This window comes from Onychostoma macrolepis, chromosome 13 (assembly GCF_012432095.1).
Source record: "Onychostoma macrolepis isolate SWU-2019 chromosome 13, ASM1243209v1, whole genome shotgun sequence".
In the NCBI taxonomy this organism is placed as follows: domain Eukaryota; kingdom Metazoa; phylum Chordata; class Actinopteri; order Cypriniformes; family Cyprinidae; genus Onychostoma; species Onychostoma macrolepis.
The window spans coordinates 12,829,472-12,849,518 of record NC_081167.1 but is presented as its reverse complement, the minus strand read 5'-3'; the positions used below and the strand labels follow the sequence as shown (position 1 = coordinate 12,849,518).

Here is a 20,047-nt window from a genome sequence, read left to right as displayed (position 1 = left end):
GGCAGCATGTTCAAACAGCAATCTGTGAACCGTTAAACAGTGCATATATGCTTTTTGCTTTGTAATCAGCAGCATTTAGGGAGCTGTAGGATATGCACTGATTTTTCGGAGTCATTCTCAGCTTCAAACAACAAAGTCATGGTACAATTTCCTCTCCACAGGGCATCTGGAAAAGGTATAACTGACTGATTAGTTTTATTCTTATAAGGCTGCATGTCAGTAAATTCACAGAAATTATTTAGGCGAACAATGCTAAAATCGTACCATTAAATCTAATTTCAGGCACCGCTCAAAATGTTCCTGGAACGTTCTCAGAGATACAACGTTTAAAGTGGCACCACGCCGCAGAGATGCCGGTGCTCAGAAACAGGCCGAAGGGTCCACGTTTATCTTGACTTCACTTAGCATTTCGGCTCTGTCTCTGCAGAGAGGGTGGAAATGAAAAGGTAATCCAGGCCCCACAGGGCCGGTAGCAGGTGTTGGAAGGGAAAGCATTCCAACTCCTGCTGCTAACACACTCAATGGCTCTCAGTGGAGAAAATGCTTTCAGGAGCTATGCACTCACTTCCCTTGATTTACTCTGCCCGTTAAAGGGAAACCTTTTTAAAACCCAACTGCGGAATTAAGGACAGAGACTTTAAAATCTACTTCTTCAATGAAAGCAACATGCCAAAAACAAAACAAACAACACAAAAAAAGCTTTTCTGAAGGAGAGGAATTTTAGGGGGGACCTTTTATTGGTTTTAAACTCAAGGTCAAACCATGTGGTTTGCACGTTGGTCAAAATTTTGGATGGGAAAACAGCAATATAATGTCTACAGAGTGCAACCAGCACATTTCAGAGTTTGCTATTAATGGAGTTCAGGTGGAAACAAGCAAAACATATGTGTCCCAGTCTTCACACAGAAAATTGATTTGACAAAATACTGATAAAAGGCAAGGACAGATGGCCCTGCAAAAGCTCCCCATTCAAATTAAAGTCAGCTAGAAATTAAAATTCTCTCTATTAATTTTCTAACTGCACACTGTGTTCATATTTTAAAAAATGTTTTAACCTTGCAATTTGTAATCAAAATGTCATAACTAGAGCTACTGGTGAAAACGACAGATGCCCCTCTTGTGATGTATCCAAATTAGTCCACTTAAACCCACCCTTGCAAGTTCACACTTATCTGCCCTTAACGTTTGTGTGCAACGCCCACATTTCAAAATACAATCAATACCCGATGGATAGAACTATATATATATATTTTTTTTTTTTTTTTCACAATCCGTTACACTGCATGTACATCACAATACAGATGTTTCTGTTTCATCATGATTTTAACATTCAACAAACATGACTTTATTTTTCAAAAATGCAATCTTAAATTGTATTGTCTTGAATTAAAAGAGTTGAAATGAAAATATTTTTGTTAAATGCAACTTAAAAAAAAAAGTGTATCTCACATTCTTATTATTTATTCCATGATTAACTTGACTTGAATTTTAATTTTGGGGGTACACAATCAAGAGCGTTTTTTTTATTTTTTACATGTTCCATTTACAGTGTGTTTTCTGGGTGTCAGGCCAGAGTGAGCCCCACAGCGCAAGGCCTGTGGCAGTCAAGCCTGGGCCATAATCCATCCTTGGTAAGATGAGAAAACATGCTCACCTAAAACAGCTCAGTACACCATCAATGTCAGTTCACCTCCTTTTACCCTGACGATGCCAACCAGCCTCAGGGAGATGGGCATAACCACAACAGCGTGGTGCATTCAATAACAACATGGCTTCTATTCGAGTACAAAACATGTTTTAGAGACAGATGCCAAAGCAAATTTGTGCTGTATCTTATTTCAGAACTAAAACGATCAAAACACTCTCTTCATTAAACACATTTTCTCCTGTGCCCACACACTCACACCAGCACCACAAGAACAATAAATAAATAAATAAATATGGACTATGTCAAAATTATTTACCATTACATTAATAAACTTAATAAAATTGTACAAATAAGATGATCTACTTTGTAAAATGTTTTAAAGATTACTTTCAATAAACTTATGAATAGTTGTAGCCTGCTAAATATACCATAATAATGATTATATTAGCATTAAGATAAAATATACAAAACATTCAAATATAAATACATATTTAAAAATAATATCTTACAGCAACATACAATTTGTTAAAGCATTATCATTAAAAATGAACAATAATGCTTACCGTATTAATTCTGTTTTAATGTATTTATTCATCTAGATTAATGCTAATTTATAAACATGATTATTGTCATGAATATTATTGTAATTTATGTTTGTTCATAATACATTCGTTTTAATTTATACAACTTGAAACCAGTGCAAACATATCCTACTCTAAAATATCCAGTTTGGTTCCTAAAGCACCACATCTCTGCGCTACAAAACAGCAAACAATGTATTTTAGACTGCCTGTACTGACAGACAATAAGCCAAACTACAGGTAACAGGCATGCAGTGCCTTTTAATAACTACCCTCTCCCTCCGTTTACAGAGTATCTCGACTCTCTCTCTCTCTCTCTCTCTCTCTGTCCCTCTGCATCTTGACACAGCACACTGAGCTTAATCGCACATAATTGGGTGGGTGGGACAGTGGGCCGGCCCAGGCTTTGTGTGCAAAGGGCAAGTGGTCAAGTTAATGGAGCCCTTGTAGTGAACAGGGAGCTCTCTCCCTCTACTGGGACAGAGGGAGGGGACAACGGACCTCTTTCAAATCTCAAAAGACAGAGTTGGGTTCCTTTTTACCCCTCCTACTCCTCCCCCCTCTCGCTCTCTTTTCCATAAACTGACTGACAGGATTAGCTGCATAGCGACTCTACAGCTGAGCTTCAAGTTGGCTATCAGAGCATGGGAAATGAAGAGGCCTAGAGTGACATTCAAACTGTGAATTGAGGCACATGTGAGGCCATCCGCTAGTCAAGTGACATTGCAGGACATAGTCAGGTCAGAAAGTTTTCCGCATTTAATACAAATGTTTTCATAAGTATATTAGCAGCATAATAATTTGAGTGAGAATTGAGAATTCGTCAGTGTTTGATTTGAACAAATAGCAAATGCTTATTTGATTAATGATCTATAAATGGTGCTGACTTGGTTAAAATGTCTGAAATCCTTAAACTTTCTAGGCTTAAACTGGAAAAATAAAATCATATTTTTGGTCCCAATATTTGACCCGACTGTTTCTAAAAAAAAAAAAAAAAAAAGAAAAGAAAGAGAGAGAATGATTCAATTGTACAATTGATGCATTAAATACAATGAAACAATTTTGGCATTAATCACTATAACGATGAGCCACCACACCACAAATCAATTACACATTATGTGACACAAAAAAATTTGCGGGACACAGAAGGATTCAAAACAATGATTTAATCACAGTCGTTACAAGCACCTGCAGTGTCAGTGAGAAACAATCACTTTGGACTCATCTGTGTTTTGTACAAATGTAATCACAGTGCAGAAGCACACAGCCCTGAACAATTCGCAACAAACCAAAGAGCTCTGAATGAGGCGTCAGCAGCTCACCATCAGGAGAAAACAACAGTGGGGACAAAAGGGCTATAGTTTAGGGGAAAAAATTAAATCAACCAAAGATTTATTTGTTAAAATGCATAAAATAGTTTAAGAGTTTAATATTTGGGTGTAAAATTATTTTCTTCTGAATGTACACCAAAAACCAACATCTGTATGCCCCTTAATTTACAAAAACAGAACTATTGAAGCTTGTTTCCACCATAATATTAAAATAAAAGGTAATTGTGACTTTTTATATCATAATTCATACTTTATATTGACTTTAAGTTTATAATATTGCAATTCTAAGTTTGGATCTCACAATTCTTAGAAGAAAAGTTTAAATTGCGAGATATAAACTTGAATTGAGTCAGAATCATGAGAAAAAAAGTCATAGTTACCTTTTTTCTTTTTTATTCTGCAGTGAAAAAACCTGCAGGATGTAAATGTATAGCTAAGAGGAAAAAAGTCAGAATTGCGAGATATAAACTTGCCACAAATCGCAATTACATTATTTATTTATTAACTTTTTTATTCCACGGTGGAAAGGGGCATCTAAACAGAACTCCTATGAACTGTATCTATTAATTAAATTTAAACTTGAAAATCATCATTTACTCACTCTCATGTCATTTCCAAACACATTTTCTTTCCTTCATGGAACATAAAAAGAAATGTTTTGCAGAATGTCCAAGCTGCTCTTTTCAATACAATCAAAGCGGATGAAGACCAGAGGCTGTCAAGCTTTCCAAGTCCAAGTCCACCCAGCTTTCACATTATTTCAAGTCCTCTGAAGCGTTTGTGTGCAAAAAAGACTGAAACTTAAGTTGCTATTCTCTGAAAATGATAGTTATGATCACCATTCACTTCTATTGTATAGAAATGACCAATTTGGACATTCTGCTACAAACAACCCGTTTTACATTCTATGGTTCAAAGAAAATCAAATGGGTTTCAAAAGACATGACAAATGATGACACCATTTTCATCCCTTTATGAGGCCATTAGTCCAGCATGCACAGAGAGTGTGCTCTAAACATACAGGAGAACAGTGCTGCAGGTCTTACCAGTGGTAGTGTGACGCTGTCAAGACATCAATTCAGTCTTAGTCTGGCCTAATCTGTCATATCTTGTCAGCTCTTCGATAAAAAAAAAAAAAAGCCAGGTGAGAGCATTTCACAGTGAAGCAAATAACATTCAGCGCAGCAGCATCCATCTCAACCCCTCATAACCTTTGGTGTCAGAATGAACCTTTGAATGTAGATACAGAATCAGTAGCTAACTGAGAGCTGGTGTTATTATGATAACAAGATCTCATGATCAAGACGACCCTGCGGCCTCATTTACGTCTTTGTAAAGAGGCGAAGATAGTCCTGCGAACCTGATTAGCTGTATCAGCCTCTAGAGTCATAAATTCACAACATTCTGCCCTGAAACATCATCTTTGATATCACGCATACTCACAGGCATTGAATGAGTTCATATCTGAGCGTCACATCCGCAGTGTTTGTAGGATGAGAGGGAGGGATGTGTTCTCCATTCCCATTTAATGCATTTCACACTATTGTTGCACAGTAAACAGGTCAAGTACACACACATGGCAACTCACCTACATAGTCTGTTTTCACTGCACACACACACACACACACACACACACACACGGTAGTTAAAAAAAGTTATCCAAGTTGAGGAGTGTGATTAGAGGCTGTTTAGGAGCTGAGGACACAGTGGCAAAGCCGGGGTGGGCGGTACAGAAAGGCAGCCTGGCATGAGATGGCTTTGCCCAGCTCAGATCAGGGCTGGACTGGATCCGTGAGTGAGAGTGAGGAGAAAAGGATAATGGATGTTCTCATCGTACACTTCCTTTCCTTCTCTCTGCATCTGAAAAACAAGATTCAAAAGTTCAGAAGCAGGAAAAAAAGATGGGGAAAAACAACATTACTGAATCAATAACTGAGTCACTCAGATATATGCATGGATTCACAGCATGCAAATAAACATTAGAATTAAAGTACTATACAAATAGCCATACCAATGTGGTGACATTAATTCATTTAAAAACATTTAAAGTGCACTTCAAACATACAATGACTTCTATGAAAATCATATTTTAAAAATCATTTTAATATTTTTACAAAGTATGTCAGAGTTATTATTTGAATGATATCAGGACTGATCTCATATCACAATTTTAAAAATTGTGCTCACTAAAGGAATGACATTCCTGAAAAGAAAACCTTAAATAGTTTGGCATATTTTATCATTTAATAGAAAAAAATATTTTAACAAAATTGCACTGCTTTCTAATATTGTTCTAAATGAAAGGTGTGACCAACATGCAGAAAAAATATGAAGAGATATCATAGAGGAGACTATCGTGACAAAAAAAAGTCAAGTGCAAAAAAGTTAATAAGTCTCATAAAATAATCCAATAATTTGACATTTTTAATGACAGAGCATGGGTTAGTTCAAGTAAATGTCATCTAGTGTGACAACAACGGTGCTATTTTAGTATGATCTATATAGTATTTATTAATATTTAGAATTATTTAATTTATTTAATTTTCATTTTAAGTTTTAGCAATATAATGTGCTTTTGTTATTTTTACAGTTTTTTTATTGCTATTTAGTCTTAATTTTATTTCAGTACTTTTATTTTTATTTTTTTTTTTAGATTTTTTGAAAACTTGAAAACATTAAAATGTTGGCTTACTAACTGAAATAAGTTGTTTTCACATAATATTTATATTTACTTAAATGACCAAAAACCATTTGAATCATTGTAGTGTGTTACAGTAACGACAATGCCACCCAAAAACTTACTATTGATGAATTTTACATATAAAAATTAAACATACTTTTATTTTGAGAAACATATTTAAATACTATTTTTTATAATGATTATATATGATTAGGATATGGGATGATAGGGTTTGAGGCACAGCCTCAATGTTCAAATGAAACTTACTCTACTGCTTTCACAACCGCTCTGACAAATTAGAGTAAGAACATTCTATTTCTGCTGCATTTCATTAAAAAAAGCTTTCTGCGATATGCCCTTCACTATTCATATGTGCAGTGCAAGAACTCCCTCTAACAAACAAGGACAAGCGGCAAGAATCCCACTAACTGCTTCATAATGGCCTGCTTAGAGTAGAGGTGTCTGCAGAGGGAATGTCACGCAGCCTTGCTGTACAATATGCCCTGTGGGTCTGCTTTTCTGCCACTGTCTGAGCTCTAGAGTTGTGGCAGTACACTCAGTGCACCGCCAGTCTCTTCTGCCCTGGAGATCAGCCCTGTCCCAACCAATCAGATCCTCCAAAATCCCACACACTCCGCCAGTACTTAGAAAGAGAAACGTGCAGTTCATCTATGAAAACAAGATCCCTCCAAACAGCAAACACAGCTGAAGTGTGAGTAGATTTTCAGAATGATTCAAATGTAATCAGGGCAGAATTGGTCACATACACAATCACTACCACCACTTTTTATTTTATTTGTGGGATATTTAATGCAAACGCCATTCAAACAGGACCGTCATATACAGAGCTCACCAATTCTTCCATCCGTCTAAAGTTATATCATTCACATGTGAAACTGAAGGCAGAGCTTTAAAGGCAAAGTTATAAACAGTATCACTGATGTAACTAAGCATCCTCCATTGACTACAAACTGCGAGAATAAACCATTACCAATGAATGTTAAATCAGTATGAGCACCATTAAGTGATTCCCAAATGGATACACATGCTCCTTCTGTCTTACTCTAACATTCACCTCATCATCTCTGTGGCCTGAGATAAAATAAAAACAGATAAAAGGCCGCTCTCTTGCCCTTGATGTGTGTTATCTCTCTCTCCACCCCTCGACACAGCAGCCAATGTTTGAACCCGTGACCTCTCTGTAATCGGGGCAGCCAGCCGACCAACACTAAGCCCAATGTGAGGACCGACACATTCACACCAACCCAGACAAGTGAGAGTGCAGTGCAAGAGAGGGTAAGATCAAATCACCTGACAGTACCCTGCAACATACACTTAAAACCATAGGGAGCATACAGTATATGTTCCGTCTGAAGGCCACTGTAAACAGCACACGGAGCAAGAGTTCACTGATACTCTCACACGATTTGAAGAGAGAAATTTACCAGCCACTGAGAGAAATGTAACATTTATTAGTCATTTCACATCTTATATTGTTATATTGAGCTTAATTCTCCACAGGGTTTTGCACTATTGTTTGCAGGTATAAAGAAATGCGACTGTTATAATGTCATATTATGATCAAATATCACAAAATAGTTAATAGAAGATACATACTGTAAAATTAACAAATCATTTATTTCCTTATTTATTTTTATAATCATATCATTTGGGAATGATGAACTATAATAATGTAAATATTTTTATTTAAATCTATATTTAAATATTAAACAGCGATTCATTCTCCTGACATTTGGGGATTTCAGGTCAGATATATTAATATACATAATTATACAGACATTTTACATTAACTCTACAGTTCAAGGGTTTGGGGTCAATAAGAAAGAAGGCTCTTATGTTCACAACATTTAATTAATAAACTTCAAAAACATAGTGAAAAGAGTATCATTTTAAAATTGTATTACAATTTAAAATAAAAATCTATTTTAATACCTTTTAAAAATACTATTTATTTCTGTGATGGTGAAGCTGAATTTTCAGCAGTTATTACTCCAGTCTTCAGTGTCACATGATCCTTTAGAAATCTTTGTAATATGCTGATTTGCTGCTCTAAAAAAAAAAAAAACACTTCTTATCATTATAAATGTTGAAAATGGTTGTAATGTTTAATGTTATTGTGGACACTGAGATGCATTTTTTCGGGACTCTTCAGTTCAACAGAGCAGCATTTATTTGAAGTTGAAATTTTTTGACAAATGTCAATCATTTTTGATCAATTTAATGTGTCCTTGCAATCTATCTATATTTATACCGAACACTTCTCATCTGCCATGACTGAATTACTGCAGGGTGTTCCATATAAATGAATTTTGTCAAGTTAGATGACCAAAATATATACACATGCTTCAAGTGAACACTGCATAGGGAGCTTATGCATTAGAACACAGGTTTGGAGCGTGCACGTGGAAGTTAGGATTGAGAGAGGCCAGAAGGAAAGAGAGAGTGCGCAATAAAAGTGTTAGAGAGTGATATAGCAAAGAAGCTTAGAAAGAGAGAGAGAGGAAGGGGAAAAAGGCAGCGAGCTTGCAAAGGTGAAAAGTTTAACAGGCAAAGCTGTTCCTCCTGATCACAGCCTGCTAATCAGCTTCATGGGTGGCTGGATAAATCGGCTCCTACTTTTTAATCGCACGGCTGCCAAGATGCAAGTCATTTATTTTATTGCTGCTTTTCCCTCCCTCTCCTCGTTCCCCCTCAGCCTGCTTTCTGCATCCAGGAGAGCGAGAGGCGTTCTTTAGAAAGCACAGGATGAAACGGACAACCGGATGCTCGCGCTACAGGCCCCAGAAATGGATAGATTCGGGTGTTAAACGCGCTGAGAGCAGATACGGCCAGACAGACAGCTGGAAGTTGGGAGGATGTAGAGAGATTAAGTTAATATGTGTATGTATATGTGTGGGTGTGAACGGGGGATGTCTGAATTAAAATTCATGACTCTCTTCACAACCATTTGAGTAACAAGATTAAGATGGCCGAGTAGAAAATAGCTGCATTATCAGGCGGCTTGCAGTCCTCCAGCTGCTGGTGCTCTATTCCAGAACAGTGGGGATAAGAGGATAACACACAGCCCCCTCGCCAGGTCCCCACACCGCTGAGAGCCCCATCCGCGGCTGGCCTGCACATGCGGGAGGGAGGGAGGCAGGGAGGAGATTTAGGGTCTTAAAGGAAACACTTCAATCTCCAAGACATCAGAGGCTGGCTGGAGGTGAGGAGCGACAGACGACCGTAGGTGTAAGTCCGGGAGGGGCCCGTAGATGCTGCTATAATAGAAGACTGTGATTTGGGATTCTGAAGGAGGTGGGGCATGTGATCTATTGTCTGCTGCGCGTTTCTTTGTGCACTTCCTTTCTTACGTTCTCTCGCAGGGGGCAGGGTGTTCATCAGAAGATAAGAAAGAGGAATTAATCACTTTGAGATATGATGAGGGCACTTCAGCTCGCCCCTCGTATCACACACACAGCTGACGGCAAACCGAGAGTAAAGACGCACGCACACGGGCGCGAACAGCGGGACTCTTGACTCAGCTATCTCGGCCCCTTGCTGCTCATGTCATTATCCGCACAGAAACACAGCAGGTGGTCGGGCTCAAAAAGATCCCGTTAGACTTCAGGTGCATCGGGGCAACACGAGGAAAAGGTGAATGCATTAGCTAGTTGTGTGTGTGCAAATGGGCAAGAGTGGCACCGTTTTGATTCGACTGGACAATACTTAAAGGCGCTGTGAGCGATTTCACACATTTCGCTCGCTTCCAACACTGAATACATTCACTGCCTGTAGTATCAGCCATGTGGCCAAAATGGTTCACAGGTAGAGAGGATTACTGGTTGGTTACAAATAAAATCACAGCTCGCTCACCTAAAAGCTGGAACACACTATACTAATTGGAATAGATTTTAAAACATGATGCATCCTACGCTTGCCAACTTTGTAAATGGTTACAGATAAAAACTAAGCATCATACACTAAACGAAACTACAGATTTTCCAAAGTAATTCCAATCCAAACACAACAAACTTATGTAACAGAGTAAAGAAAGGAAAAACAGAAACTAAATGTGAAGTGTGTCAAAATGCTTGTTTTAGTTATAAAATATTTGTTCTTGTTAAATTAACCTTGTTCATAGGTTATTTAAATAATGCATCTTGGAAAAAGGGAGACACCTACAGGCAAGAAGGGTGTACTAAGGGTTGAATCAGCCACCTTCTCAGTTCATGTGAGCTGTTGAGAAGGATGGTAGGTAAAAGAAAGTCTCTGGTCGATTGGTCAAGAAAATATTGGAAGATATTGTTTTAGACAAAAATAAAGTAAATTGCATTTGTCTAGAAATGTATTTGAGAGAACTTTATTCCGTATTTCCTGTTTAGAATAGTAAATCAGTGTGTAGCAGGGTCTTACGTGCCTTACAGGTGGTTGTGCACGCCACGTGCTAATGGCGTCTGCTTTTTATCTCATTTGGTATATTTGTTTGATTATTTTATTATTTTCTGACAGTTTTATGACCGGACCAGCAGTATTTATTGTCTGTTTGGTGCTCTTCGTGTCTTTTCCAGGTACGATGTATTACTTTTCTTCTGTGCAAGTTTTGTTCTATATTCATGAAAGAAAGAGAAGAGACTGAGTCATATTCGTATGTAACAAAAAGTGTTTAAGTATTCAGTTCATGTGAGCTGTTGAGAAGGATGTTTTATGACCGGACCAGCAGTATTTATTGTCTGTTTGGTGCTCTTCGTGTCTTTTCCAGATTTCCTCAGTTGCAGTAAACACTAAAGTGAATGTGCTCAGCAAAACTGCTTTCGCGTGGTCATTATTGAAATAAAAGAACACACGAATCAAGAGGGGTTACACTTACACAGAAACATGTGCCTTGTTGCTAGAAGACACATGAAAAACGGAAACGATGTTTTCTAAAATAGGCTCAATATATCAAAAATAATCATAGTCTGAAACTAGAAAATTGGAGTACACTACTCCGACTGCCCAAAATCTGCAGACTGGCTCTGACTTTTGACAATGTGTGTTCTCACAAAAATCTGTACAAATCTGAATTTAAAATGAAATTACTCTTTCTAATGTTATGCATTAAAGTGGTGGTTGTTATGCATTTAAGTGTTCCGCTAGATAAGAAGAACATTGTAAGAAAAAAATCATTGAAAAATGGAAGAGATACTGGTAATTTTCTACAAGGACATTATCTGTTACAAACATTTATTTTCACCTTATGCGTAAATCAAAATATGGGTAAAACACCTGTGAAAAATCATTACGGAAAGTTTCTTCATATTAACACAGTACATCGGGCCGCATTTTTATGGACTTTGTGTAAGGGCTTAAAACTTTCCACTTTAGCTGCTCTATTAGGCCTGTTCATGCTTATTAAGGGGAAATTAAGAAAAAAACACTTATTTTTCCACTCTATGGCTTCTATGTACACCATAATTCTGCATTTCTCTTTCTCTCTCCTTCTGTCCTCTCGATTGACGGCTCTAAATTCAAACACTCTTTCCTCGGTAGTCACAATGACCCCTCAGCGTTTTTCTGCCCAGCCATGTCCATCACCTCAGAAATAAAGTTCCAATCACTCAGCTCTAGAGTCCCGCTGACAGGCCCATTTTCCTCAGGCATGGGTAGGGCCGCCACTGTTAGGCCTGTGGGGCATAATGGGTCCTCACAGCTTCTTCGGTAACCAAAAATGGCAGCCGTGGCTGTGCTATCGGTGCCAGTTAACCAGCTGGACGGCACTGCTGCTTTGACCTGGGTACGGTATTTGTGCTTTCAGGCAGGGGGAAAGGAGTTGCACCCTGTCCCATTCATTTAGAGTTTCTCAGAAAGACAGCTTTTGAGTTCTAAGAGTCCATTTAGAGCTTAAGCTTTCAGACTCCCTGTTCCTGTTCCTGCTGACATAGCATACTGTACTTTAGTGAAACATTCAAAATACAAATTTAGAGCGCAGACAAAGGCGGCGGCAAATGCAGTCACACTTAAAACTTTGATTCTCAAGTTTCTGACACTTTAAAACATTTACACACATATACAATACACACCTTCAGGTGAAGGTCCCACAAGTGTGAGTCGTAGTTGTCATAGCGACACACTCTTAGGCCTGTGCTTTCTGCCAGTCTGCAGAATTCTGCCAGCGTGTCTCCTCTGGTAGGGGCAAATACTAGAGCCGTGCCCTAAAGAGACAAAACACAAATATACACAGTGTAGAGACACTTTACTAGTGTTTCACTTCACTGACGACAAATTGTGCATCTAGTAGCATAAAGTAAAGGTAAACAATATGTATGTTTGAAGACCACATTAAAATACTTTCTCATTAACCAGATTACTTTTTTGGTATAGAAACAATTTTCACTCAGAAATTACTAGTACACTTCACAAACAATTACAAAGGAATGGCGAGTAACACATTGAATTAAATGTTAACATTTTTAAGAAGAAAGGCTGAGATTTTTTTCTTTGTTAAACATACTGCAATAATCTAATCTTTTATTTACCTGTTTTATTTGCAATTATTATTATTATTATTATATGAAACAAATTTTATAAACACACACGCACACATGTCTGGTTTGCTATCCTTGTGAGGACTCTCCATAGGCGTAATGCTTTTTCTACTGTACAGACTGTATATTCTATTGTCCTACACCAACCCTACACCTAACTCTACCCCTTACAGGAAACTTTCTGCACTTTTAGATTTTCAAAAAACGTAATTCTATGTGATTTATTAGCTTGTTTACCCGTGGGGACCTCAATTTAGGTCCCCACCGTGACACGAGTCCCCATGAGTCTGTGTGTATTCAGGTTTAAGTCCCCACCTGAATAGAAAAACAGGTACACACACACACACGTTGGTATTTGTGGTTTACGGGGACTCTCCATAGGCGTAATGGTTTTTCTACTGTACAAACTGTATGTGCTATTGCCCTACACCAACCCTACACCTACACCTAACCCTACCCCTTACAGGAAACTTTGTGCATTTTTAGATGTTTGAATATGTTTGAATATAAAATCCTTCTCTTTTAAACAAAACTACAAAAAACAAACGGCTATAAATGGCCTAGTAAATTACCAAATAAAGAAAATTTTAGCAAGCGGATTTTAATCCTTCAAATGAAAAATTGTGGTAGACTGGTAAGCTTTTAGTGTGGGGGTTGAGCTCTTTTCTCCATCTGGCCCAGCTCATCTTCACTACGTCTCAAAGCCCACTTGCCGTACGTGGCGGTTTGCATCATTACATTCTATTTGATTTCTCCCAGGTATTATATTAGATAATAAACAAAAAGATTAAAGCTCACCTAATCCAATCAATGGCTGGAAGCGCATCCCCTCTCTTTATAGATCAACAAGCCCAGACCAACCAGGCAAGCTAAGAGGATTACCCAAAGGTTCAAAGTTTCTTTGAAATCCTTCGGTTTTAAATATTATTTCATATTTTGTTCATATTATTGCTTTAATTAAATGGGCAACGACACAAATGAAACAAACAACTACTAATATGAGAACAGGATCATCTCAATACAACAGATGTTTTCATTTTTTCATAAGCTCCATGCGGGACGTACGCTGAAAGCATACACATACACAAACGAGCATATCTACAGATGTGTTAATCAGCTGTGTATGCTGGCCGGATGGTCTGCTGTCATTTTAGAATAACAAATTAGAGTCATTAGGAGGAAAATTAATTGGTTTTAATAAATCGGCTCAAACATTTGGTCAGAAGGCTATGGGGAAAATCACAACAATAAATCTGTTTTACCCCTTCTCGACTCAACAATGAACAATGAATGAGTTTTTTTTTTTTTTTTTTGACATTATTATTACCTGATTAGGAGAATTAATACTTTAATAAAAAGTTTTAACAATTACTAACAGCTTCCTTTTTGTTATATGGAGGTCACATTAAAACTTGTCTTGGAAATAAATTTATTGCTGAAACCTTACTGCTAAATACTTTGTACGGATTTTGTGTTAGCCTTTTACAGACCCTAAAATATGCAAATCTTAAAAAAAATTATAATCATAAAACATTGTATTTTAAAAAATATATAATAATTTATAATTAATAAAAACATATATATAATTATTTTTTTTATTACCATGAGTATTATTTTCATTGGAAAAGACCAATTTTCCTGTGATGCATGTATGTCCATTTTTTTTTTTTTTTTACAGTAAACAAATTAAATAAACAAGAATTTAGTTAATCAAGATTGCTTGAAAAACACCCAAATATAATTTTTGTCTCTCACGCACGCACACGCACACGCACACGCACACGCACACACACACACACACACACACACATACAGCACAGCCCTTTACATAAAGACATCAAATATCAAAGACGATTCATGAAAACCTTAAAGATAAATACAAATCCGTTGTTATCTTTGAAGTGTTTTTCATTTGCTGTTCAGGGTCTTATATCAAGAGGGCATGAAAGAGGACTTGTGGGTCTTATGATTAGTGCAGTGCATAAAATAGATGAGATGACCCAATCTAAGTTGCACATAATAAGTATTAAAGTATTACATGATATTAATCCTGCCATTCCATTACTCGCTCAATCACTGCATGCCAACTAATTACTGAGACTGTCTCACACACACACACACACACACACACACACACTTACATCAGGTCGCAGTAATCTTCTTAGTGCATCAACCAGACTGCTTCTGTACTGGTCAAGAAACAGACTAAGAGAAAAAGAGAAAGACAGAAAAACGCGAAAGATTAGAATGCATTGCAATGATAATGGTTCCAGATAAAGCAGCAGGCTATTTATTTTCACTGTTTGCGAATAAATCCAGCAACACGGCAAAAAAAATCTAGCTGATGCTCTTTTTTTCCTCAGATGTGAACAAATCTTGTTTCAGTGGCGTGACAGCATTCAAATCAAAGGTAAAACACACACGCTAGCAGAGATGAACGATCAAGGAAGTATCAGGTGGCGTTAACATAATACAAAGCAACAGAAAAAGAAAAACCCTTCAGTGACACACAATTACATACAGTATATACAACTTACATTCAAATACAAACATATAAATACATACCAACAAAGAAATAACGGTAACACTTTACAATAAGGTGTCATTTGTTAACATTAGTTAATGTATTAACTAACATGAACAAACAATGATCAATACATTTAGTACACTATTTATTCATCTTTGTTAACGTTAGTTAATAAAAATACAGTTGTTCATTGTTAGTTCACAGTGCATTAACTAATGTTAACAAACGCAACTTGAGATTTTAATGATGCATTAGTAAATGCTGAAATTAACATTAACTAAGATTAATAAATGCTGTAGAAGTATTGTTCATTCTTAGTTCATGTTAACTAATGTTGTTAACTAATGTTAACTAATGAACCTTATTGTAAAGTGTTACCGAAATAACTTACATTTTAAAATATATTCAAATTAAAAACCATTATTTTAAATTATAATAATATTTTACAATATTAGTTTTCACTGCATTTTTAATGAGCGTAAGAGATGTCTTTCAAAAACTCTATGGAAAGTTAATTAAACAGTAAAAAACAGTAAACTGTACATATTCTTGTGCTTTTTACATATTCATAATACTACAACTATTTTTACAAGAGCAAACCATGTTCCAGACTGAATTTACTTGTAAACTTTTTAGTCCAATCACCTCTGGCCCTGCTAAAACACTGCTCTCGTTTGCTAGGGGTCAAAGGTCAGAGTTATGTTGATTAAACCTTATTTTTGTGATCTAACTGGCGATGTCTAGCGGTCACGAGTCTGATGGCTTGAAGCGTTTCATTAGCAGTTCAACTTTTGACCCTGTGTTTTGGGTGGAGTAGGTCAGTCGGGACAATAGAGGGTGAGTTTAAGGGTGAGAGTGCAGGAATGTTCGACTGGGCCACACTGGCCTTGACAGGGTACGTCAAACAAAACCCTTCCCACATTACCAGTGGTGCTTCCTCCTTTACTTCCATATATTGACCTGTCAATGATGTAATACTTGCCTTTCATTCTTTCTCCTTTGATTAAATGTATTTTCTGTTTAGTAAAAAGCTATTGACCATCCACAACAGCACCAGCATTAGGTCACAGCTTTGGACAGCAATATTTGCTTGTTGGTATTGTTGTCGACATCGTCACCAGTGGTTAACTGATATTCAAATCCCTCTCTCTTGCCTGGCCTGAGTGAACAGTGCATTTACGATGCTATAAATAGAAGTGTGGTAGCATATTACAGAAGTGCATAACTTACACAGCTCACCAGGATGACAAACACACCGCAAATGGGGCTTGTCTTGAAATATTTTTGGATGTGGTAATCTGAAGGTGATGGTAGTAAGATTAAAATATGAGTGGGTTTTTATACTTGATCTGACCTAATCCAGAGTGCATTAACTTCATCCCCTCATTGAAACCTAAAGGATTCAGTGACGGCAGATAAACGAATCATAAAAATCATACCATCAATACGAGCTTACGCTAAGATGACTGACATTACTGATGATTAGAGAGAAAACCTTTCATATGTGGAGATGTCTTCACAGATATATACTAAATTTCCTTTATGTTTCCTGGACACGTGATGGCTATTTTTTTTAATCATTAATTTTTTTAGTTTTCATTTATTTATTTGTAGTCTACGTTTTTTTTTTTTTTTTAACGTACAAACTACATTTAAAAATAAACCTTGGGTTAAAAGTTTTTTCTACCTACCTACCTATCTATCTATCTATCTATCTAGCCAGCCATTCTCATTGGTTTGTTTGTTTGTTTGTTTATTATCTAAAATTTGATGAAGCTTCAAACCTTGAAATCACAAACAACTGTACAGAAATCAACACTGAAATGCTATAAATGACCAATTTATCTATCATCTAAATAACTGGTAAATTATACCATTTTTCAGAGCTATTGGAAAAATTATTGACCAGTCCCATTTTTGTGCTATTTTTAAAGCACTTTTTTTTGTTGCATTATTTATTTATTTTTTCCTGTGTGCTATTATAGTTAAAAGGGCTAAACAATACAGCTAGGCAGGTGACACAAAATATCATACTTAGGTTTTAAGGTAAGGTGCTCTAAAAATACACAGGTGTAAATAGAAAAAAAATAAATAAAATCACATAATGAGCCGGCACGCTCAACAAGGGGCAAAGTAAACAAGAAAAGGTGACAGAAAGAAATCAGCTAAATAACACAGTTACTTCTTAAAAACTAAAATAAATAAACAAATAAAAGTAAACATGCACATAAGCTTTTATCTAGAGTCCACAGACACAGGAAGCTTAGAGGAAGCCAAGATGCCAGGCTCTCACAGTCAGTCATTCACTACGCAACAAGACCACTGCAAGAATTCACACCAGCCGCCTAAATTACACTGTGTGTGTTTGTGTAGTGAAGTGCTTCAATGTTCTCTGTGTGTGTGTGTATGTATGTAAAGAAGCAAAAACCAGGGATCTCTAAGAGACGTGCACTCTCACTTATGGTTCAGTTGCTGTGGGAGGTCACAAAACATTGCTGTTTATTAGACAGCAATAAAAGATGTTCCCTCTCATGACTACAAACACACACACACTTAACTGTTCATCTAGTAAATTCAACAGACACGGTTACACAACAACTGTTTTCACCTAAGGGAATCTCACACACATTGTTTGGAGATTCACCTGTTAGTGTCAGGCACCCATCAGCATGGGAACTGCTGGAGGGATCAAGTGGAGGATACTGATGACTGATTCACTTATCGTGGAGCACGGCTGACTGCTTCTTCACATGCTTGACCCTAGCCTGGTGTTACTGCGATTCCAACTAAGGATCTAAGTGATGGGATATGCCGTGTTTTTCCAGAGTGCCATTCCATAGCACTTTAAAACAGACTCCCTGCGAGCATGTTTACATGTAGTCACTATAGAAATGGAGCTGAACAGAAATAGGTTATACTTTAAACCTCCATAATTATTATCAAAAGAAAAAAGGCAATTATTTTATATATTATTTTACAGACATTATTGTAATTCTCAAAGGTGCACTCTCAACAACCTTTTTACAATTTACAAGAAATATTCAATATAGTAAACAAGAACACACTGTTGCAGTTACACTGATGTTTCATTTACACATTTCTTGTGGTGCAATGCTGAGAACTCAGAAACAAGGGCAAGGAAGATCCAAATTTAGTCATTTTAAAAACATAATAACAAAAGTACAAGAAACTCTGAAACAGGGAAACAAGAAAAGACCTACTGCTTCACATGGGATTCTAAAGTGCTCACCTGATGGACACTAGACTAAGAGCTGTCAATGGCAGAGAAGGTCACATGACGATGACAACATGGCAGATGTAGTGTTTAGGTTTTCATTCATACTACACACCTATACATTAAAGCTGCAGTCCTCAAGTTTTGTCTCTTTGTCGCCATCTCTGTTTGAAAACCTGGAATTGCAAGCTGCTTGCAGAATTATCTCGCTTGCGTGGGTTGTGCAGCGCCGCGGCTCCAGCATGGATGAATCTAATGTTTTGAGGAGTATGTGGCTGTCAGTCACTGCACCGGTGTGGATGTTTACTGTACTTCGCAATCACAGATTCTAGCCTACGTCTTGGAATATATGACCCAAATAAGAATTTTCACCGAATACTGTCATCTGAACAAGTAAGTAACAAGTCTGCCACATTTGTTCTGACCAACTGAGGAAAAAAACATTACAATAAATCGCGCTACCAATGGTGATTTAATCTAGCGATCAGTTAACTCATATCACATCAAACCGTGCAAATCATTATTATTGTTATACTTTATTCTCAAATTATTAATGCTAACAACATCAGCATTGCGTGACTATGAGTATAGTGTGTATTAGCGTGTAGATTTCAATTTCTGTACAGTCTTGTCATACTATTCGAATTTCATAATAAGAAATTCTTTTAACCCAAAAAGCAAATTATGCTCCCTTCGAACTGGTTTTCTTTAAAATACAAATCTTGTGTAATCCCAGGCTAACTGTAATCAGAAGCACATTTAAAACTGGAATATAATTAAAATTTCATTCACATGTGTTTCATAAACACGTAATCCTTTCTGGATTACAATCCACCATCAAAATGATACATTTAATTATTCTAGCTGCTGTGGGAAAAGGCTATAAATGATCCACCACCTGCAGGATCCTCACATGGGATAGCCTAGTAGCCGGGACAACTTCTTTATGTTTACAGACGTGACATAATGACGCAGTGCCAAGACAGAACTACAAAAGACTACAAAACAAGAGCACAGACTAGCAATACATTACATATGCAATATGAAACAGGCCCATGTGAAAGAGACACATGAAAACTTATGATTAGAAACAGCATATCAGTCTTTTACCTTCTCAGCAGTGAGGAAATATGGCTTTAAACAAAGCGTCACAAGTCAAGTAAAGAGCTGTGGGCCTTGAGTGCTAATTTAATGCTTTTGTCAACTCTTAGCGTAGCTACAAAACAGTTTTCAGACAAGAATAGCATTGACTTGTGAAGACAAAGACGAGGTGAAACCTCAGAGGGCTGTCTTTTGGAAGAACCTTTTGCTATCATAGCTGAGATTACTTCTCTATCTCTCTCTCTCTCTCTCTTCTCCTAGTGTGAGCGCCGCCGCATTACGTCCTGCCTTTCTTGACGATTGTCTGAAAGACTATAATTAATCGGAGCAGAAGTGTGGCTGTTGACCTTTTCGCAGGTGATCGTCAGCATGGCTATGTTCGTTAATCGCCGAGCGATCACTCTCCTGACGACGGCAATT

At 37.1% G+C, this 20,047-nt stretch overlaps 1 protein-coding gene across 1 annotated transcript in view; it reads right to left on the bottom strand.

Moving 5' to 3' along the window:
- Positions 1-3,380: 3,380 nt before the first annotated feature.
- The window catches only part of camkmt (calmodulin-lysine N-methyltransferase), a 103,907-nt gene continuing 87,240 nt past the window's right edge, over positions 3,381-20,047 (bottom strand). The window contains exons 9-11 of the mRNA XM_058795329.1: positions 14,906-14,969; positions 12,300-12,431; positions 3,381-5,420 (exon numbers count right to left, since the gene is read on the bottom strand). Of these exons, the coding sequence (XP_058651312.1) occupies positions 5,328-5,420; positions 12,300-12,431; positions 14,906-14,969 (289 nt within the window). The 3' untranslated portion in view covers positions 3,381-5,327. The remainder of the gene's footprint in view (positions 5,421-12,299; positions 12,432-14,905; positions 14,970-20,047) is intronic.